Consider the following 22,549-nt stretch of genomic DNA (forward strand, 5'->3'; position numbering starts at 1 on the left):
TAAAGTCAATTTTTGTCTGTGCTTGAAGATATTGCACAAATCAGTATTCAGAATTGTTAGAGATAATGGATACTCAGTGGGGCATTTCCAAAAGTGTTACCAGTGCAAATAGCATCATCTGGGCAACGTGGTGTTTGACAGCAATTGCTATTTCCAGGGCTGCTTTGAATTACAGCTGTAACGTGGCCAGTCACCACATCCCTAACTGGAGGCCAAAGAGATCCCCCACCCGAGCAGCCACCCCCTCGACAAAGCAGGAGGGGAAGGGTCTGTCCAAAGGGTTTGGAAGCGTTTAGCCAGAAAATCTTTGGTGGCCTGGGATCAGTGCTGCAAAATCTGCATTCCCACTGCTGTGCATCAGCTTTCTGAGGCTGTGCGGAGGTGCAAGTCATGCAAAGTGGGAACCGTGACCCATATCTTCTCTGGAATTAACTGTAAAACATTTTTGTGAATCTGGGCTGTAGAAGTGACTAAACAGAGTGGTGGGAAAAAAGGGGTTGGCATTTCTTGCCCAGGAATCAAATATTCAGGTTTCCTGTAAAGCTAACGTAGTCTTGCCAAAGGCAAAACCGCTGGCAAACCACAGAGCCTCGAAAAGGTTTATGAACAGCAAAACCACATCTCAAAGGAGGAGACTATTTATACGATTTGCATTATTTTGATTCATAATGTTCCCTGGGTTTTGCTACAATTTACACTCCTTAAGGAAAAGAACTAAGAATATGACAAGTGAGAGGGCACGGAATCTTCTTTTCCACCAGAGATTTCAGTACACTTCAGGTGACCAACCGTTTCATGCTCTGGAAACAAGAGCGACAGCCAAATGAAATCCACAACCGGTTTTTGCACATGCAGTGATGACAATCCCAAGTAGGAGGTCACAAATAGGTCCGTAGGACTTAGGTCTGGTCAGTCCTAACTCGAGGCAGGGAAAACGGACCAGACAAGCCTCCTAGAACCCCTCTCTCTCCCCGGGGGGCTTGAGCTGTAATTGCCTGCCGGGAGCAGACTGCCAGCTCGTGAGCAGCTTTGCATCCTGATGGATCAGACACCCGGCCCTGCTGGTTCAGCCACAGAACAAGGCAGCTCTGGCTGCATGCCAAGCGGTCTTCGGTAACTCTAACTGAAGTCAAATTAGAGTTAAAAAGTTACTTTAATCAACCTGCAAGTAAGTACATTCCTACAGGAGTTACGACTTCCAGAACCGTGACCCGAGGCGATCCTCGTGTTTTGTTAATAGCTCTGCAAATAATCGAGACGACACAGAGTATCTCCGGCGTGGAAAGACAACTGCAAGGCCATTTCAGTTTGCCTGCCCGCTGGCCTGGCAGGGCGCAGGCAGCAGCCATTCCCCAAGCCCAGCCTTGCCCATTTCACACCTCTGCTCCCTGCAAGGCTGGAAGTCAGGAAGGCGATTTCTGCAAGAGAGGGGTGTCCTGGGAAGCCCCTCCTCGCAGGAGGAGGTGGGGTACCACCCGCAGACACCTCGAGATCCACACCCAGTGGGGAAGCAATCCACAAGGCAAATACTGCTGCACCCGAGTACAATTAAAACCAATTAAACACGGGATAATTTAAAAAACCTTTTTATTTAGACAAACACAAGAAGAGCTAGATAGGATTTATGAGCTAAGTTTTTTGGTTGGAGAGCCAATGCGTACTTTAAAGCATCGTAAGGGACCGAGAGGATATAGCCTTGAACAGCGTGTTGTACTAAATTTGTAAAACTGCATGAGACAGATTTTTTTAACCCAATTACTTCCCGTCCGTTCAGGGACGGATAAGCCCCCAGCTAAAATTCTTTTTCATTCCGGTGCTCATAACGATGAAGATGAAATGTGATTTTCCTTTCTAACAAATGCTCCAAAAAGCAAAAAAGAAAAAGCATGTTTTTCTCTGTTATGGAAAATAGGTCTCGGCATGCTGGAAATTCTGTGTTTTACTTATTTTCTACCACAAACGCCCCATTTTTAAAGAAATGAATAATGTAATCATTTTCTCCGATTTACGTTTTCTTTTCTGCCTCATTTGGCACTAACGCTGTATTACAAGAACAACTGTTCTCTGCAAAAAGAATGATCTTTAGACATCTCATCCAAAACCTCTGAAGTCACTGGGAGTGAACTGAAAGGAAAGGCAGAGAGGCCACATACATTAGCAGCAACTGAAAACTCTCCCACTGACCAGGCTGATTTTCTACTCATCGCCCGATGACACGGAGCTGCAGTTCCCTGCATCATCTCAGACAAAAAGAAAAACTCTCTTCCACGTAGGATACCTGGCGGTTTATCGGTCAGAAGTCAGAAACAATAAGAAAGCGTGGGTCAAACAGGGCACAACCGAGTCCCACACGCAGATTCAGAGCCTGGGGACGTCTCCACCAGCGAACATCCCCGGGATTTGAAACGGCCGCAGCAGGGTAACAGCAGCGGTAACGAGTGCCACCGCTCCCGAGCTCTCCAGGTTTGAGACATGTGCTGGCAAGCCGGACGGCAACGAGGAGCCTTTTAAAAACCACCTTGGAGAAGAATCTGGAGGGAATTGGTGTCAGGCATGTGTCAAGTGGGTTACTTTTCCCATCTCCAACGCCTATAATTACATCTCAAACGTGCTAATAAAATCCAGTGGTTACAGCGTTTTGGTTTTTTTTGTTTTTGTTTTTTTTTTTTTCCTCTTGGGCATATGTACCTCAAACATGCAGCCGTGACGCCTAGAGAAAATCAACTTTCTTACACATGCAGCCACCTGAAGTGAAGATGTTGCGCCCCACTGGGCCGGGAGGGCCGAGGCCCGTGTCTGAGGCTCCGGGGCGAGGGGGCCGAGGCTCTGCCCCCCCCTCAGAGCTGCGGGGAGTAGAAGGGCCCGAGGTACGCCGGGCCGAGGAAGGGTGCGAAGGCTCCGCCGCCCAGCGGGAAGGGGGCGGCCGGCGGCACCAGGACGTTGGCGGCGGAGTAGGAAGGGAAAGTCTGGAAGGGCAGAGAGCCGGGGCCCGGCGGGCTGGGGCTGCCACCGCCCCCCGCCGCCGCCGGGGATGCGGCAGGGGCCGCCCCGTCGGCGCCCGGGTGTTGCTTCTTCCACTTGGTGCGGCGGTTCTGGAACCAGATCTTCACCTGCGTTTCGGTGAGGCTGAGGGAAAGCGCCAGGCTGAGGCGCTCGCAGACCGACAGGTACCGAGTGGCTCGGAATTTGTTCTCCAGGGCCACCAGCTGCTCGTAGGTAAAGGCTGTCCGCGCCCGCCGCGGTTTGCCGCACCCCGCCTCGGCCCGCCGCCGCCTCGAGCCCCGCGGCGAGCCCGGCTCCTCCGGAGCGGGCGGGCGGGCGGCGGGCTGGGCCTCGCTCCCGGTGCCGCTGCCGGTGCCGTCCCCGGGCGGGCCCTCCTCGTCGCGGTCCTGCCCCGCTGCCTCCGCGCCGGTCTCCGCCGGGGAGTGCGCATCTGAGGGGAGATGGCGCTCTCGTCAGGGGGGACGCCCCGGGGGCGGCCGCGCACCCTCCTCCCGCCCCTCACCCAGCGCCGGGCCGCCTGCCACCCCTCGGAACCCGGCTCTTCTCCACACCCCCCCGAAACGTGATAAACTAAGGGTTAAAATAAAATAAAGGGGAGAAAAAAAATACCCGCCCGCCGGGCGAAAGCCCCTCCGCGCTCCTCTGCGGCGGGGAGGGAAGGGGGGAAGCGTCGATATGGATTTCTTACCAATTAAAAAAGAAGTTATTAAAGTCCCCTTCTGAAGCGAAATAAATCCCCTCCCTCCTCCCCATCCCCGCGCTAATGGAGTTTCAGATTTGCGAGGGCCAGATCGATAGATGTCATCTATTAAAGGTAAGTTTTAATCGAACAATATTAGGATCAGGCCGGGGGAAAGGAGGTTTGAAGTGGGCACCTGCAAGCTGCGGGCAGGAGATAGGCGGGAGTCGGTAATAGGATATCGATCAACGGGAGCTCAGGCATCCTCCGGTGGGGACGGGCTGAGCCGAGCCCTCCCGCCCCGGGGAAAGAGGCACCCGGGGCCGCCGTGCTGGGGCGGGGGGCGGAAACACCCCGGGACGGGCCTGGGATGCCCCGTCCTCCTCGGGGCGGTGGGGGATGCCCCGCACACAGCGAGGACAGAGGGACGGACACCGAGAACTTTTCCCTTTGCATCACCGAGCCTTAAAAGACAGCTCCAGCCCCCCCTCCCTCCCCCCGCGCTGCCCGGTACATCTTCCTGCGAGGGGAGCGCACCCCGACGGGTTCGGGGGGGGCCGGGAGGTGGGGGGGGGGGGTGCGTGTGTGTCCCCGCGTCTGCCGGTGCCTCCACCTGCTCGCCCCGCCAGCGCCGGCCGGAGAAACTCGAGCGCGTTCCTACCATGTGCCTCTAGTTTATTCCTCCCGCTGCCGGGAGCAGCAGCGTCTTTTCCTACTTCAACTCTTCCCAAACTTTTCTCCCGCTCGCCCGAGCGGGGGGCGCTGCCCCAGCTCCCCGCGGCCGGTTCGCGTCTCCTGCTGAATTTCAGGGGATCCAGGATGTCTAAGATGGAGAAGGAGATTTTATGATGGATGGGGGCCGCTTTGGCCCCGCGGTCCGGGCATTCCGGCATCCCCCACCTCCCAACCCTCCGCGTTTCACCGGAGACCTGCTGGCTCCCAGCGCGGAGCCGGCGGAAGGCTGCGCCGGGCGCGGAGCCGGGCGCGGAGTGAGCGGCGGGGAGGAGGGTCGGGCGGGGGAGGGCGGAGGGGCCGGCGGCGGGGTGGGGGCAGAGGAGGGGGCAGCGCAGCCATTGGCACGCCGCCCCCGCGGCCCCCCCTCCCCGCTCCCAGCCCTCCATCCCAACCTCCCGCCGACGGGGCTTTCCCGTTCCTTGCTAGCCCCGGGTTGCGGGGGGGTGGAATGGGAGGGGGGGGGATGCGCAGCGAGGTGGGCCGGGGGCGGCCAGGAGGAGCCCTGACACCAGACCCGGATCCTCCGCCTGGGCGGGGATGCGACCGCACATGGCAGCTTGTCCCCCGGGGTCCGGAGAGCCCCCAAGCAGCCTCTGTGTGTCCCCCCCCTCCCCCGCCCTCCGCTGCAGCTCCCCTGGGTCGGTGGGGGCCTAGCGGGGCGAGCTTAGTCTCTCAGAGGGACCCCGAGAGGAGGGACGGCTCCTGCACCCCTCTTCTGCGCTCAGCAGGCTTGGAGCTCGACACCGTCCCTCTGCCAGCGGCCTCAGATGTGAAACCACTGGGAGAAACGAGCGGCTTCTCATTTTGGGGCAACTCAGGGTTAGTCTGGTTTAGACTCTAGGCCAAGGGCTGGGCCTAACTTCCTCAACTCACCCGTGGCGTTCACACTAGGCCCAGTTAATAGGGAAACTGAGGCATGCCTGTGCCGGGGGAGGGCCTGACTGACCCTCCGTGCCCTGAGTTGTCCCATCGTACCTGTAACTGGGACAGCGTAGGCAGCACTGGCCAAGCCTCTCCACCCTGCACCACTCCCACAACCACCACCACTCCTAACCAGCCATGCTTATTAAAAACTTGCTAGCAGTCTATTTCTGTACCTCTGTATCTGTTCAGGAGGATGTTTTTCCCCTCTTCTCAGAGTTTCTGTGTTGGTGCTGTGAATCAGGCTGGGGTGTAGGTGAAAGAAGAGGCACCCTTCAGCTGGAGGAGATGAGCCCTTGGTGGGAATCTGCTACTTCTGCTTTTATTCCTAGGAAGAAGTGCAGACCACAGCCCTTCTCCTCTTTACAGGTGTCTCAGCCTCAGCAGAATTGGGCTTTCTATTTGCCATTGCAAAGGCATAAGCCTTAAGATAACAGGAGAGCAAGAAGATGAGATGAAGATGTGATTACAAGTAATTGTTATTGTTAATTATATGGTGGCAGCATCCAAGAGCCTATTTGGGGCTGACCTCTGGCATGGGATACCACAGGTGTGGAAGAGAAGGGAGCTCTATCCTGAGGAGTTCACACACTAAAGCTTAGTTTTAAAAAAGCTTATAAAAAGCTTAGTTTTGGGGAGGCACCCTGCGTGAAAATGAAGCTGGTGGTGAACCGAAAAGCACTGCTGTGTGCTAGTTAAGTATTGCTTATGTATCTGAAGTTCCTTGAGGTGCAGAAGGAGAAGGAAGGGGAGAGGAGCAGTTGCAGCTTGCTTCAAAGGTGAAATCAAGTAAAGAAAACGGACGTGAAGTCTTAGTGCAGATCCTGTTCATGTTTCTGAAACAAGATTCTTTCTGTGACACAATATTAGTTTCAAACTATGTGGAGAAATCATAGGTATTGTCATGGTAAATAAGTGCATGGCACACTGTTTTAAGAATGCTTGCAAGCCTTGGCAGTGCCAGAGATTTTTTTACGTTTGAAAGAAAAAAAAATCTAATCTGATACATGCGAGACTAAAAATACCTCTGTTGGAGTTGTTGTGTCTGCAGGGGCTGAGAAGGTAAATTGTAGCACTGAGATTAATTTGTGAGCTAGCAGACATCTTCAAATATCATCGTTTTAACACGTGCATGCACACCGGCCTGCAAACATACAGGCATGTAGGCACACATGAAAAAGCACATGTTCATGGATTAGTTTTAGCAGTCTGTTTGAAGTTGGTCCGTTTCCCAGCTCAAGCATTAAAATTCAGCCTGAGCGCTGTCTTTAAATTGCTTTGATGCTAGGTGGGTTTCAACCCTGACCTGTCCTGACGGCAACCGAAGTGATGGCTGTAACAAGCTGCAGATCAATATTCATAGCGGGTGTCCTGGACTGATAACACTATCCAAGACAATGTTCACTATCGGTGGAGACAGCTGAGATATTGTGCCATTAGTGATGTTGTTTTAAATAACCTGATCCATTTCTGGGTCTATTTAATGAATTTCACAGTTTAGATATTATCTTTAAGGAGAAGCCAGAGGCTATTCCAGAAGCGGTGATGCAAATCAATGCTGCCAAGGCTCCTCTACTTTTCTTAAAACAAAGTGGACTATAATTCCACCGCAGCTCCTTATATATTCTGGGAGTCATGGCACGCTATTGATAGTATTAGCAATAAGAAAGTATTTGGACTTTATCGAGGGAGCAAACAATATTATCTGTAAAGCTGGAACACAGCTGATAACATCTTATCCGTGATTGTAAACCGGAGGGGATTGGTTCAATTCTTTATATGACAAGCCAGTGGTTTTTTCTCAGTTGTCTATATGAAGCGCTGGCCATGTACAAGAAGATACCATCGTGGCAGGGCACAGCCCTGTCTGCATTTTGGCTAAGCTGACGTGGGTCTTGTCAGGCTTTATCCTGCATGGATCAGCGCCTTGGTCCCCAAGGGCCAAATCCTGTCCTCCTTCAGTGTCTGCAGACCCTCAGAGGCAGCCCAGGTGACACAGGGTGTGATACGGGGTGCGGGGCAAACCCCAGCTCTGCAGCGGTCGGGGAGGGGTGTGGGAATCCACCCTCACACCTGCAGCTGGCCCGCCACGCTCCCGCTCGCAAGGGGAACTGCGGGATGGAAGCACACCAAGCTCGTCGTCACTTTGGAAAAGTCTGACCCAAATCAAGGCCCAGGGTGCTCCGGTGAAGGTATTGCTGAGAGTCTGGAGCCCTTCCAGAGATGACAAAAGCAGTATAAATTTTTAAGGCAACATGTCTGTTGCCTTTCGACAGTGTCTGGCTCAGGTGACGTACGTATTCCAGAGGACAGAAGTTTTTCCCCCAAGGACGCGATGTCGGAGGGAATTGATGGTGAAAAGGTGAACGCACCCTGGCACCCTCTGGCTCGCTGGGCTCCGTTTTGCTTGCCGACGCCGTTTGCCACCCGGGTCACTGGGTGAAGACAGCTGAAGACAGACGCTGCTCCATGAAGATGCAGCTCGTTGTACCTCAGGAGAGGAGCCGCCGTCTTGGCGGGTGGATGGAGACGCCGCGCACTTGCCGCGCTGGTGAAGATCACCTGGCAAAACTAAACTTGGTCGGTGCGGCCCCCTGCCTCAAGTGTTTATTTTTTGAAAGAAATAATAAATTAATTGAGAGGCGGTGCGGACGGATTGCGCGAGACCGCTGAGGGGTAACCCCGCTCTGCCCCCGCCCCCCGCCCGGACTGCATTTCCCAGTAGCCCCCGCGGCGCGGCGGGACGGGTGAGAAATGGCGGCCTGGGCGCGGGCGGTACGGGGGCTGCTGCTGGATGTCAGCGGGGTCCTCTACGACAGCGGCGGTGACGGCGGGGTGCCCATCGCCGGCTCGGTGGAGGCGGTGCGCAGGTGGGTGCTGGGGGCTCGGTGGAGCACGGTCCGGCTCGGAACCCCCCCCCCGCCGGGGGTGGAGAAGGAGGAGGAGGAGGAGGCCGAGGCGGGGCCGGCGGCGTGAGAGGCTGTCCGGGGTGTGTGTGTGGGGACACACACCCCAGAACATGGCGGGGCGGGCTTGGCACCCCAAAACATACAGTGTCGGCCTGGCCCTCGGCTTTGGAGTTACACCCAAAGGCAAGCGAGGATCGGGGTTTAAAACCACCCCGACTGCGCAGCCCCCCACTTTGCTGTGTGAAGTTGAGTGGGACGGGACAGCGAACGCGAACATTTTGGTTCACTGTGGTATTTTTTAGGCTTATTTAAACTGTGGGGCAGTCCACTGAGTTTGCGGATCTGCTGTGCCTGGGCTGATGGGGAAAGGAGCCTAGAGCAGTGTGGACAGATCACATCCCGCTTGATTTTGTATTTACTGCCGTCGCTGCACATGTAGCAGGAGTGGCCAATATATAGAGGTCTGGCACGTTCCCTCACTAATCATTTTAAAAATATTGCCCGCACTGGCATGGTGCTTCTGTAAGTTGATTTTGTATTTACTGCCGTTTCTGCACACGTAGCAGGAGTGGCCAATATATAGAGATCTGGCACGTTCCCCCGCTAATCGTTTTTAAAATATTGCCCACACTGGCATGGTGCTTCTGTAAGTTGATTAGCTTTGCTGTCAAATTAGCTGGGACTTCTTGCAGAGAACTTGCAACCTAGCAGAAATGGAGGATTTCATTGCTGCAGTTAATGATTGACCAGTTTAAAAGTGACTCAAAGTATTGTCGTGGCAAGTTACTCGCCAGTGCCTGCGGGTAGTGAACACCTTTGCTTTTCTCTGGGTAATGCAATCCAGTTAACAAAAGCTAAGTAACTGCTGCTAAACAGACAATGATTTCATTTATTTAACTTAACTAACTTTAATTAACTAGGTCGACTAGCCAGTGTGTCTGTATCAGCCCTGCTTGACCAGAGAAGCAGGATGGGACCAGGGGAGAGCAGTGGCCCCAGGGCCAACTTTGTTTAAAGAGAGGTACTGATTCGTGGGTCTGCCCCACTGGAGGAGGTCATGGGTTTCCAGAAGAGCCTTTTGGCTCTACGTGATGTTTCACTAACCCTCTGCAGAAAATCCAGATCTGTTTCACGTGGTGAGTGCTGCTGCGTGTACCCCACTTGGAATGTTTTAAAAGTCTAAATACTGAACCTGTGCGAAACACTGACAGGCTGCTTGGTGAGCACCTCTGGGGCCACTCAGCACGGACACACTTGTGGCGAGTGCTTTATTGAGCAGGAAATACACAGGAAAAAGTACTGAAATCACTAAAATTAACCATATGAGTTTAGTGCCCAAATGTTGGTGGAAGTACCATGGAAAAGGCAGAACTGGAGAAGATCCAAATGTACTGGTAATAAAAGAAGTCTTTGCTGGTTTTTGCTGTTTTTTTTTTAATTTATTATATCTTTGCTCATATTTCTTGAAATACACGTAGCAGGCACATAAAGTGTCATCAGATGACTCTTGTGTTTTCATTTACAGATCAGAGTTCCCAGTGCTGTCAGAAGGCAGCGTTTGAAGCAAGTTTAAGGTTTACTGGTGCTCTTGGCCCATTTGTGGTGCTCACTGGCCCCAGCCAGCCAGGGGGAGCTGTGGGTGCCAGGATGGCTGACAGGAAAGCTACGCTCGGTAGGAGTTTGGTGAAATTAGGCAGAGAGAAAAGTTGCTTTTTAAAGACGTTGTACTGAAAGCCCGTGACATGTGGGTTTCGTGTGTGACTTCCTGTTCCTTCATGTCCCTTTTATGCAATATTTCAGCACGGTTTCTGTTCTCGTGCCTTCCTGTAGCTATGATACAGGCTCAGGATTCGAGAGAGACCTAAGAGAAAAGATTTGAAGCAAAGTGAAAGTATTTGTTTTCCCCTTGGTGTGCAGAGCAGCCCGTTTGCAGACTGCAAAGGGGCAGGCACTGCCAGGACAGCCTCTGCCAGGATTAAACTTCCCTGGCTTTCCTTCTTGTCTCACTCAGATCCTACTGGTAATATTGCTTCCTGCTGAGGCTGATGCCTGTGCCAGCTGGTCTGTTGGTGAAGGATTGTCTTCTCCTGCTCTCCATCTTCCAGGAGAACGTGTCTTGCCACTCTCCTCTCATATCTTTCTGCTGGACCATCGCAGATGCCGTATTTGGCATGGCATGAGACAGCTCGGATTGTAGCCGAGGCCTCCAGGCATGGCCAAAGCAAACATAAATAACAACAACTACATAATTACTGTTGGAGATCAGATCATTTCATTAAAAACCTGGACATACTCAATAATATCTGTTTCACGGTTCGCCAGATACTTTTGACACACTGTTTTTGTTCTAGGTTTTTAAACTTTATTTTCCGTTGGGTTGCAGCTGTTATTGAATAACTTCTGTCACTGTATTTGCTGAAACCTCCCCTATGGAGGCAACGTAAACTGCAATTTAACTTACAGCAATGTCAGAAATATGCCAATGAAACAACAGTAAAACTCTGGCCTTGGGCTAAATGTAAGATATTACAGGCTTTCTCTTGAAATACTGGAAATGTCTAAGCCCTTGTTCCTCATTAGGGATTTCTGTGACTTGGTAGCTAACCCGATCTGTCTGTCTGACCTGGAGGGAGCTGCAGGGGTCTTTGAGGAGGGTTTGGAGACACGATTCAGCAACAGGCTCCTGAGCTCTGCGCTGGGAAAGTTGATCCCGTTTGGGCAGGATCTGGTGAGCGCCGGCAGGGGCCTGCATGGGGAGGTGATGTGCTGCACCACTTCGTGGGCTGCTGTGGGGCTTCTCTGCTGCTCCGGGCACGAGGCTTGGTTCCTAGGGAGCATGCTGGGAACAAGATGGTTGTTTTTAGCATGTGTGGGCTCCGAGGAGTTTTGTATCGATGAGGGATGGAGAAGCAGTGGTCAGAGCTGTGGAAATTGGGGACAGCAGGAGTATGGAAAAGTGCCAGAAAGGAAGAAAAACCGAAACATTTTGTTCAGGTCATTCAATGTAAGTGGTTAAGAATAATCGTTTTCCTTGGGTAAAGTCAAGTAGCCTTATTTATCTGCCTATTAGGTTGGTAATTGTTCTAGCTCACACCATTTAAAATCTTTATTGACTCATTATCCTATTGCCAGTTAGTCATTAATATTTGTGTCTGCGTCATAGTACAGCTCGGTGGTTTCAAGCAGATGGATTAAAGCTAAAAGTGGCTCTTTTCTTAATTAACTCATTTTTGTATCAATTAAAAAGTCATAATTGCAGATAGCTAGGAACTTCATAACTAATTCAAATTGATATGATCTTTTGCTAAAAGAGATATCTAAAATCTTCTAGTGCCCCTATATGTCTAATAGGAGTCTTAAATACCATTTTGATAATTCATACTACAGATATGGACTCTCGTAATATGACAGCTGACCTGTTCTCTTCACATTGTCTTGCTACATCATCTCCCAGACCATTACAGCAATTAACTTTGTGTAACAACATATAGTAACGCATCGATAAAAATCATAAGTAAACATTTTCATTTGCAGTTGGTTTCATATGACTGAAGCCATTTTGACTCCTTAAAACTATATTTGCTGCATTATTTTTCTTGTTTTCATCCAAATTCTGCTATACTGTTATTTGAGTTAGTGTTTGAGAGAGCAGCAACGTAATTTCTGACAGCAGAATTTGACCCATTTTATGTTTATGATGGCTGCAGGGGGGTGGTTCTCTTCTTTGTTTGTTTTCAGCTAGCAGTATAGTCAGATGGAGCAGAAAATTGACCAAAGAAGCTGATGGACACTGAAACATCCTGAGCAAGATGCCATTCAGTAACACGCTTCCCAGTGCCGTAGAGACCCTCCTGAGGAATGCACCAGTAGTCTCTATCCAAACTGCTATAACTTGTGGTGAAACACTAAGTGGTACAACTGGGAATGCTTTATTTATTGCTAATGTACCTGCACCTCTGATAAATTTTACCTGTGAAATACCTTAGGATTCAGTATGCACGGAAAGTGAATTGTGAATCGGAGGCCAAAAGGCAGTGTTTGTTTTACAGAGCAGACCTCCTTCTGTGTTCAAGTAATGATAAGGTGAATCTGGATCCCTCTTGTAACTTACCGGCCTGTGGCAGACAGGCACCCATGTGCCTGAAGGCATTGGTACTCCTGGTTAAACCCAGAAGCCAGGGTGCCAGGAATGTCATTGAATCCACCAGGGACTGTTGTTAAATTTAGGTGGGGCTATTGGTGTGGTAGATGATTAGAAAATCTAAGAGCAGCTTGGTAAAATAATTTGGTCCTTTAAAACTTTAAACCCATAATGTTTCTTGATTGTTTGGTTTACTGTGGTATACTTCTGTAATTGTTTTTAAAAAGTCCTTATAACAATTAAATAAAGCACATCTCTCCCGAGTGCGTGCAGTTAACTGGCAGACGCTGTGGAGCAGATCAGAAAGCCCATCGGTGATTTAAAGGCTCCTTCTGGAGCCAGCCTTAACAGTGCCTCTGTACTGTGCTCTTATTGTCTTAATTGATTTACACGGCATTGACACAAGGTGAGCCATTCGCTTTTTATCTTACAAATAGCAGGGAGCTGGTCTCTTACAAGACAGAAGGTGGTTAAACATCCATAAAAGATGCTCAGCCTGTGCTCTGTTATTTGCATTTACAGCTGTGTGCTGATAGTGCTCCCATTAGCATATCCATATGAAAAGCACACAGTAGTTGGACATTTACAACATCCTGTTGTTTGACCAGTATAGTGCATCTGTTAGCACAACTTTCTACAGAGGCCTTTAAAAGAGCAACGGAAATCTGGGGAGCAGGGAGGCTGGGGAGCAGCTGGACAGTGTGTTAGAATAAAATACCTGGAGAGTCTAACAAGGCGAAGATTGCGAGGAGAACAAGCGGAACTGGAACCGTAAAGCAATTCAGCATGTGGGGGTTCGGGTAGGATGGCTGTGAGTTTACAAAGAGCCATCTGAAAGTGTGTGCGCAGCAAGAAGTAGAAAATCTTGTCACAAAAGATAACCGAAGCGTGACTCAGCACAGTCTGCAGATGTTTAAAGTTTCACAGCTTGCTATGCTTTCAGGACATGGGATAGCGAAGGAGTTGTTCCTCCTAGAAAGAGACTTTCAGATAAACTATACAAACTCTTGTGTAAATATCTATTCATTTGTCTTTGCACTTAACTCTCTTTGCACTTTCTATCCGTGGATCCCAAAGAAGGGTAGGTGTCACCTGCCCTTTCTGAAGCAGCAGAGACACAAAAAAGTGAAGCAGTTCTGTGTTGTCGTGTAGCTGTTCTCTGACAGAGCCAGGAAGAGATCCAGGAATTGGTCCTCAGTGGGTGCAGAGCTGTCACAGCTCCACTCTAGTCTGTAACGTTGTCTATGGCCTCAGTTTTCTGAGAGCAGTGGACCTTTCTAACCCATATTTGCTCTCCTAATCAGCAATGTTCATTTTTTTTTTTTTTAAAAGATCTGTGTTCCTGTATTTGTGGGTACTCCCAAGTCCTGTCCACACACATCGCATGAGTGAGTGCTTACACTTGTGGAACTTAAACATCATTAACCTTTAGGGTCTTGAGCTACTTACTGTCTGTCGGCACAATTATGTGCTGTACAAATATTTACCAATAAAGAATAATAGAAGATTTTACAGTGATACCTACTACCTAACAGTACTTGTTGTATAGATACGGATTAATCCCTGAAGTGGATGAGCAGCACTCTGCCTCATTCTGTGTTTTAGAACTTGAGACTTGTCTTAGGTTGCCACCACAGTAGTGATTTTTTTCCCCCATCTTTCATGTTTGGTGAACTCAGTCTGGAATCTTAGAATCGAGCCCAGTTCTTTGCCTATCCTCAGCAGTATTGCCGTTCAGATTCTCTGCTGTCTTTGCAAGTGATATGCTGGAATTAGTTGTCGATTGCTTCCAGGTTAAAATCACACTAAGTTTGTTGGAATGCTTCTTGGTCTTTGAGCTGTTGCAATGAAATAGTATGTTACTTTCGAAAGTAGGTAAGCAGAGCACGAGAGTGAATTCTTTCTCTATGGAATGGGCTAAATGAAAGCTTTTGGCAATTTACTTTATTTCTCTGAGAAATAGAATTCATTACTTACAAACAGGTGCTGTTTGTATGCAAGGTAAGAATTTGACCGTGACAAAGATAACTTGGTTTTGACTGAAATTTTAATGGAATAATTAGTAGCTGCAGAGGTAAAAAAACACAACTTCTTTTAGCACAGAATGAAAGCTACTGGAGTATGTTTCATTATATTGTCCATAAAAATGTTTTGCTTAATGCAAATAAGTATATTCCTGACCTGTTCATGGTAAGTGAATCCCCAAAGTTCAGATTTTTTTCTTGACAGCTCCAAAGTGGAGAGCTACCAAGTATTTAAAGTCTACCAGAGTTTACTTTTGTTACAAAATACACCCATATGTTTGAATCGCGGGTGGTGTGTTGCTGCGCTCTAACAACCAGCCAGCCACTACAAGATGAGGTGAGAAGCCCTGATTCAGTTCCTGCAGTGTGGTTAAAGTCTGGGACTGCTAGGTGTAATACTTCAAGCTAATCTGCAGCAATTAAATACATCTTGTTACTGAACGTAATGGACCAGAAAGATTTATCTTATCTTCTGCTTTGTGCTTCCTTTCTGCAGATTCACTTCAAAAGCGTGTATTATTTTTATTAAATACTTAAGTCTAGATTTCACTGTTGTGGCATATTGTCTACAAATCTGTAGGCAAGTCTGTTGTCTACCCTTTTGTTCAGGCAGGTGGAACATGATTTATGGTGTCACATAATTTGTTCAGTAATTCTGGTATCCAGCTGTATTTGGTGGTCAGAGAGAGGCAGCCTTTGTAGGGAATTCAGGACAAGATGGACTTTGTGTTTGTTTTGATGTACAACTTCCAGTATTTATTTCTACCTCTGAAAAATTCCAGATGATTGAAATACCTAAATAAAGGCATTGGTAGGTTTTTAAAGTTTACTTTGAACTACAATTTAGTGATTTTTTTCAGTTTTTGCTGTCAAAAAAGTGTCTCAAAGTTGTGTGTTTCCAGAGCCTTTAGTTTTACAACGGTACCCTTTCTTATTTCACCCTCACCCACCCTTAAATAACATTGGCCTCTTTTCTTCTGGCTCCTTCATATGTGCCTATTAATCTGCCTTCATTCCTGTTCAAAGGTAATGCCCTCCTATTTTTTAATCCCTTTCGCAATCCTTCCTTTGGATTCCCTCCAAATTATCCATTTCTATATATAGAGAGAGGTGAGCCATATGGGTCTGGAGAGGAAATTGTGCTCGTGAGATAGCAGATGTAGAGATGAGTTTCAGACACAAGAATGCAAGGGGGAGCAGGGCCAAAAAGTGCCGTACGTAAGGATTTGTTGGGCCAGCCTTGCTATATGGAGCAGAAAGCTGGACCACTAGAGAACGGGAGCTTTAATGAGCTCAACTGTACTCAGGACCAATGACAGGACATCAGTAAATGAAAACACTGGGAGATCAGGGCACGGAAGTAGCATCGGAGGTGTGACAGCAAGATTTAAGCAGTTTGGAGATATTGTGAGGACGGTAGAAATCAGAGGAATGGAAAGGTTTGGACACGGGGATAGAGAAGGAACAACCAGAAAGCAAGCCGAGGTCGCTGTGTCACAGGGGCGTGTGTGGGGTTTCATCCACAGTCCTCTGATCTCGTCGCACCCGCTGAACAAAACACCAGGAAGTTTAGTGTTTCTATGGAATTGGGAGAGGCTTGTGCTGTAAAAACTGGCCAGATGAACTAAGGATGGACGCAGGCTTTTCTTTTATGGCTGGCCTCCTTCAGACTTTTGAAATAATAGTTTTGCTTGGTGTTATTTCAGAAGCTGAAATTAAAGGTGAAAAATGCTTGCTGCTGAAATAGCTACTGAAATAGTATGAATGCACATTCACGGAGAAAGGATAATACATTATTGCCACAAATACACTTTTTAAGCAGAGGGCACATAAAGCAGAGTGAATGTACTCCCCCCCCCCCATAGGCATTTCCACAGCTGGACCCCAGAAGGAGTTATTGCTTTCAGCTGGCACGGAGCTGGAAAACCCTTTGCATCCTCTTCTCAGGTGTGTGTGCTGCTCCGGCACCAGAAGTTTCTCCTGGGAAAAACCTGCAAGATCAGGTCAGGGATTTGTATTAATTTGTAAATGTAACATAGCCTGACACTTTAAGATGTAACCTGTTCATTGCAGGGGCTAGAAGAGGGGTTTTGCCTTCTGTGTAGAGCAGTGTGTGACTTGCTAGGTGAGTTACTCCCTGGCAGTGGCAGGGCCAACCAAGGGAGGCTTTTGTGGGCAATGAAAAAACATCCCCTGACCCCCTTGTCAGCAGCGTCTGAAGGCACAGAAGATTTTGATACCTCCCTTTGTCCTGATCACTCACCGTTCTGTGGTCTGGGTGAGGTTTTACCCACTGTTATGCAGACTGTTGAGGACTAGCACTGATCTCTTGTTGCAAAACCCCTTTTAATTTGTCATTTTGAGTGTGATTTTTGATGCTGGCTAAATATCATGTGCCATGGTTCTCTGTCAGACAGGCAGGCTAAAGAAGTGGTATAAATTTCTACTTTTTTCACACTTTCTTCTCTATTGACCTAGAAATTAGGCAAGTCATTTCTATTTTTGACCGTTACGTTCAGTTTGTCCTTGGCTCCGTTTCATCTCCTCTTGACAGGAGATGTTCTACCTGCAGCACCGACACCCTGGCCCTTGCAGAGGGCAATAAGCAGACATTAGCCCTGCCCGGATGGGAGGATGGCATTGCTGCACAAGTCCTGGTTTTGCTTTATTGTTTGGTCGCAGGTAGATAACTCTCCCATACTGTTATTTCCCTGTGTTTCAGAGATGATATTAGAGTGCTGGCAAGTTTACACTGGAGCACACCGATATTTGTCTGCTGATGCAAAAGAGTCAAATAGCATAAGTGCTTATCACGCTTTCTTTTCTTTTAAATTAAAAAAAACCCCAAACTTCTGAAGCAGGATAAAAAGCCGGTTCTGGAATTCTTACAACCAGCACTCTTCCAAACCTCTTTGAAGTTAGCGTTGGACAGTTGCCAAGCTCAGGCTTGTTGCCTCGTCCAGGGTTTTGCTGTCTGCCCACTGCCCATCTGCACAGGACCTGCCGGCTGTGGGCAGGGTTCTCCTTCTGCTCCCGTGTTAGGAAAAACCTTCACTGCGAAAGAGGGTGGCCAAAGATGGGAAGTCTGAAGTTTAGCCTTATACTGTGTCCTTAGTTGCTTCTGCAATGTGCAGGACAGTGTGAATTTAAGAAGGAGTGATGGCTTCCAGCCTCAATCCTGGGGACACTTCTTTTCCTACCAGTGTTGCAACCTTTACATCATCTAAAAGAACAGTTTTTGTGTTTTATATGCCCAAAGGCTGCCCGTAAAGGTTGGCAAGGGCAGTTGGTTAAGTCTGCACAAGGTCAGTCAGGATGTCTAATAATTGTCCTAACACTTTACCTGTTATGGAACAATAATGAGAGTTTTTTCATTATTTTCGGGTGAGTGAACCTGGCAGATGCTGACAGCCAGCAGATGTGTAAAGTTCGAGGTGATTTGTAAGGGACCGGCTCATCTGACGCACGGTAATTGCATTGTGGGACATTGTCACTCAGCGTCGTGTCCTGCTCCTGCAGAACGAGGTAAAGGTCAGTTCAAAGAGCTGGTGTAGCATGAGGGGCATCTCGGGGCTGAAATTAAAAACCTCATTTCCATCTCTCCCCTATACATGTGCTCACGGCATGCCTGGAGCCGGATGGGTGCCCCACTTCTAGATTTAGGGATTGTTTGGGAGACGGAGCGGTTGTTTTGGTCTGGAATGGGCTTAAATCCCTCCTCTGGTAAAGCTTAGAAAAAGTCTCCATACCCACCTGTTGGTGTGTTAGTTCAGCGCTCATAATTTTGGTCTTGAAAGTTTCTTTTGTGACTTGTTCCTTTGCTTCAGGGCCTGTGTGCTATGGCAGCTCCCCGGGCAGCCGGTGCCTGCGCTGCCATCATGCAGCTGGAAGGGTGCACTTCGGTTTTTGTCTGCTCCCTGCACCCTCTGCCGTCCCCTCTGAGAGGGGCTCCGACAAGTTTCTTTTGCTGCAGAGATGCTTTTAGCCGAGTTTGCCGTTTGTGCCACCCAGAAAGGTCAGAAGCTGCTCTCCCTTCACGCATAGCTCCCCGCACGCAGGTGAAGTTCAAGTTCCCCCATTCCTGCTCATGGGTATTAGGAGTGGTGTGAGCAGTCGTGTTGGAAATGGAGTGGATTTGTCTGATGGTGAGCCTGCTGATGGCCCCAGATGGGGAGCAAGAGGTGGCCTCGGGGTGTCTGCAGCTGCCTGGACCACGCAGAGTCCCTGCAGCATGGAGCACAGTGCTGCCTGTCCCTGTGCTCGGCTTGCGCTCTAATCAGGATTGATTTCTGGTGCTTCTCGAGTTTGAGTGGGATCTTTATCACAGCCACGATGTATGGAAGTCAGCTGAAGCCCTGATTGACTGGGTTTCCTGGGTGTGCCTGTGCTTCTGTAATACAGATGCTGATAAATCTGTAATACTCTGGAGATCTTGATAAAATGTGTGTTGTGTATTTCATCTGCTGTTGCCTCATTCTTCCATACTTGCAGGTATCTAATCCCCTGCTCTTTATCTTATAAGGCATCACATTACAAATTTTATTCTTTATTCTTCTAACATCCCCACGCTTGCTGGCACTAGAAATTGCCATAACTTGCTCTGCGCATGCTTCTTAAAATGTGAACGCAGGTGGCTGGGTCAGCTCAGTAGCTCGAGGTTTGCCGTTGAGCTGGTCGGTTTAGCAGCAGTGCCTCCAGGACAGTATAGACTTGCTGTGCAAAGCATCTAGCCTCCTTTAGACAGAGACCTTTAAGGCATCTCACACCTCCTCCTGGTGCAAAACCTGACCATGGAAATTTAAGGAGAGTTTTGCTGTAAACACGAGCGGAGCCAGGATTTCCCTCATGTAGAGCTGTTGTTAAAAGCTCTCTGTAATTATTTAAGCTCTCAGTTGTTTGCTGATGCGTGCTGGCCTGCAGGCTCCACTCACAGTCCCCATGCTGAGGATCCAGGGATGGATTTGTCCCAGTGTGTGTATAATCATGCTCATACCGGTGAGTGTGACTGTGGAAGGATTCGGCGGAGAGCTAGCGCAGGGTCTTTTTAGAGATACTAACTTTTCAGGAAAAGGTAGCTTTTCATTGAAAAGGTATTTTTGTAGAAATAAGCCTTCTTTGGAGTTCCTGATGATTTTTCTTTTGTTTAGTGTTCCAGGATATTTTTGAGAGTTCTTTTCATGTTTCACCAGAGGACTCCCATTTTCTGACCAGCTTGGCCTAAGTCTTTGTAGACCTCACCTGATCCTAAGCATTTGCTTAGCTCATGTGCTGAGGTGGTAATTGCTGGTGGCCACAAAGGCGTGAAGCAGGCCAGGAAGTGTCCAGACTGCTTCAGCTTTGGTCAGGCCTTTCAGAAGTGTAACTCTGGTTTTCATCTAAAATTTTGAGAAGGAAGTTAAATTTGTAGTATAGCAAAACTGAGTCTTTGCTTTCACCAAGCTGACCCGTGAGGGTGCTGGTTTGTCTGTGCAAGTCGGTGGTTAGTGTTGTTCCTGGATTAATTTCCTTGACCTTTAGGAAGATAAAGAATAGATTCTTATTCAACAAATGTCTGCTTCTAGGCAGTTGTGAATCACGGGATTTTTTTCCTAAGAGTATGCAGATAGGCTTTGCCTTTAGAATAAGATTTTTTTTTTTTAACCATGGCACACTATTAAAGTTTGTTATGTATCCAAATTACACTGCTTTGCTTTTTAACTACAGCTGAAACCGTGTTTCGAATAACAGATGTGGAATGCTGTCATCCCACTGTCACACCAATTGTTCATTGTTCTGAGAAGGTCACATCATAATTCATTAACAGTAATTATTCCCTGGGTACACCCTGCACTTCTTCACTCAATTGCTTCATTAACTTGTGAGTGAATCTCACATTCACTGCTCCAATCAATGAAGATATATTTATAATGTACAAGTGGATGCTATTAGTTACAATATATTAACTGCCTAATTTAAAATAGAAAAGCTATCTTTATGAAGGGCAATTAACCACTAAGTGTAATTGATAATTCACATACCTATGATTAGGAAAGACAAATAATAAGAAAGAAATGAATCACCAGCGTTATTGAAGAAGACACTGGCGTGCAGTTTTAACGAGCAGAAGGGGCTCTCTGAGTCAGGACCAGATTTCTAAGAACCCTTTGATGGAAAGTTCGTCATCAGATGCGTTACCTCAAGGTGGTTTTGGTGTTTGTGCCAACCAATTGGGATCATCTTCCCTAGAAAAGGAACCCGGCATGTTTTGCTGTCTTGAGAATCAATGCAGAGGCTTTCCTAATAGAAAAGTCCTTTTTCATCCTAACACAAAGAAAAGTAATAATATTTTATTAAGAATTTATAAGCCTAGCACCAAACTTACCTAGGTATCCTAACCTGTATGAGCTTAGGTCCTCAAAGATAATTATGTACAAAGTCACACTAAAACTGACAAAAATTAGGCATTTTAATATATCAGAGGAGCTGAGTGACAGTCCCTTTGGCAAATATTTTTTTTAAAAAATCGTGACATGTTTTCAATGCTTCTGATTTTCCATGGCCACTTTGAAATACATTGGTTCTCCAAATAGCTGACAACTCATCCTTGGAGAAGAGGCCTCTTTGTGACATCCCCAGGGGGTCACCACAGCTTGCGTCGGGAAACAAAGCTGCTCAGAGGCAGGGGACTTGCACGAGATTGCAGAGTACTGATCCACAGGAACCATGTCCTTGGCTCTGGGCACTTGGGACCATGTTTTCTTCCCTTGAGAAGCCATTTACCTGTAAAAATTTAGTAATGAATCAGTTGAAGTACTGTATTTTTCAAGATTACCCACCAAGTAACAGTGCAGGTGTTTTATAAGAGATTAAGTGATAAAGGCAACTGAAGCCACCCTGGTGTTGACATAAGCATTGTTGCAACTAGCTGGCCTCTTACCTGGCGTCTGCAGAAGTGCAAAGCCTTGCTGTTACCCCCAACTGATCACTGCAGCAGGTGATCAATAAGTGGAAAGGTGAAAGTCCAAGTTAAAATGCTAATAGTCAGTGGTATCACACCAGCTGCTGTACTCACGGCTGTGCAGTGCCTTCAGGTCACGTGTGTCTACATCCATGGACTGTTTTAAAGAAAAGGAACTGGATTTGGGGTTTTTTTGATGTGTGGAGGGAGCGTGTGCCTGAGAGCCTGTGGTATCCTGGGGATGGTGGACATCACCTGTGCTGCCACGTTCAGCTTAGCTCTCTGCTCCAGAAGGGCAGTTACATGCTATGGCAGGGACTCTGCACAGGAAAACTGGGCCTGTAGTGCCCAGAATCAATATTTTAGGTGTGTCTTGGTCACAGTAAGGGATCCTGCTCCTGTTCTGGAATACCATCGTTGCGTTTTTATTGTGATTATCCAAATTGGGGGTGAAACAGCAAAGCTGATTCTCTTAGCTCCTTTTCTATGTCTGGTTAACCCCTCTGCCACTTTTACTCAACAGGATCAAAGCATCTGGTCTGAAGCTGCAGTTCTGCACTAACGAAACCCAAGCAACCCGGGAGGGCTTTGTGAAGAAGCTCCAGGGCATGGGCTTTGACATCTCCGTGGCCGAAGTCACTGCCCCAGCACCAGCAGCCTGCCGCATTTTGAAGGAGCGCAGCCTGAGGCCGCACTTGCTCGTGCACAATGGTGGGACAACGCTGCAGCCGATGCTGGGACATGTAGGGGGACAACCCAGAGAGATGTGGGCAAGGAATTCCTGTAGCTTGTGCGGGGAGGAGCTCCCAGCTGTTGTTTTCCTACAGGGAAAAGCTTTTAGTTATGAGACTGTGGAATAAGCCTTAGTGGTCTGACTTGAGCGAGATCTCCGTTATGGCAGTGGTACAGTGAAAGTACAGAGTTGTGCAAGTGCACAGAGGAGTCTGCTGCTTAACCACAGAGACTAGGAGATAGGTGAGGTCTTGCGCAGGACATTACGTTGTCTTGGTTATCATGACAGAGGTTTTTAAAACGTTTTCTTCTGTAGAACGTGGGTATTAAGAAAGGAAGTGGATCCTCCCCTTGCTGTTACACATTTTCATTCAGCTACCCAGGAGTTTGCCTCCGGTCTAGGTGCTTGGGTATAATGAGTCACTGAGACGTGGGCAGCGGCAGCGGGAGCTAAGGCAAGGGTAGGAA

The 22,549-nt window shown here is 48.2% G+C and overlaps 2 protein-coding genes across 6 annotated transcripts in view; one reads left to right on the forward strand and one right to left on the reverse strand.

Moving 5' to 3' along the window:
* Nucleotides 1-2,837: 2,837 nt before the first annotated feature.
* Nucleotides 2,838-4,756, reverse strand: NKX1-2 (NK1 homeobox 2). Its single transcript, XM_074830096.1, has 3 exons — nt 4,612-4,756; nt 4,344-4,505; nt 2,838-3,433 (listed from the first exon to the last, which is right to left on the reverse strand). Exons 1-3 carry the CDS (start codon nt 4,754-4,756, stop codon nt 2,838-2,840), a joined length of 903 nt encoding a protein of 300 aa, XP_074686197.1.
* Nucleotides 4,757-8,072: 3,316 nt separating this feature from the next.
* The window catches only part of LHPP (phospholysine phosphohistidine inorganic pyrophosphate phosphatase), a 96,107-nt gene continuing 81,630 nt past the window's right edge, over nt 8,073-22,549 (forward strand). For all 5 annotated transcript variants that reach the window (XR_012624051.1, XR_012624050.1, XM_074831489.1 and 2 more), the window contains exons 1-2: nt 8,073-8,208; nt 21,873-22,060. Coding sequence is in view for 3 of the 5 variants with exons in the window: in XM_074831489.1 (XP_074687590.1) it covers nt 8,093-8,208; nt 21,873-22,060 (304 nt within the window). In the remaining 2 variants the exon portion in view is untranslated. The remainder of the gene's footprint in view (nt 8,209-21,872; nt 22,061-22,549) is intronic.

This window comes from Strix aluco, chromosome 7 (genome assembly GCF_031877795.1).
Source record: "Strix aluco isolate bStrAlu1 chromosome 7, bStrAlu1.hap1, whole genome shotgun sequence".
NCBI lineage: Eukaryota > Metazoa > Chordata > Aves > Strigiformes > Strigidae > Strix > Strix aluco.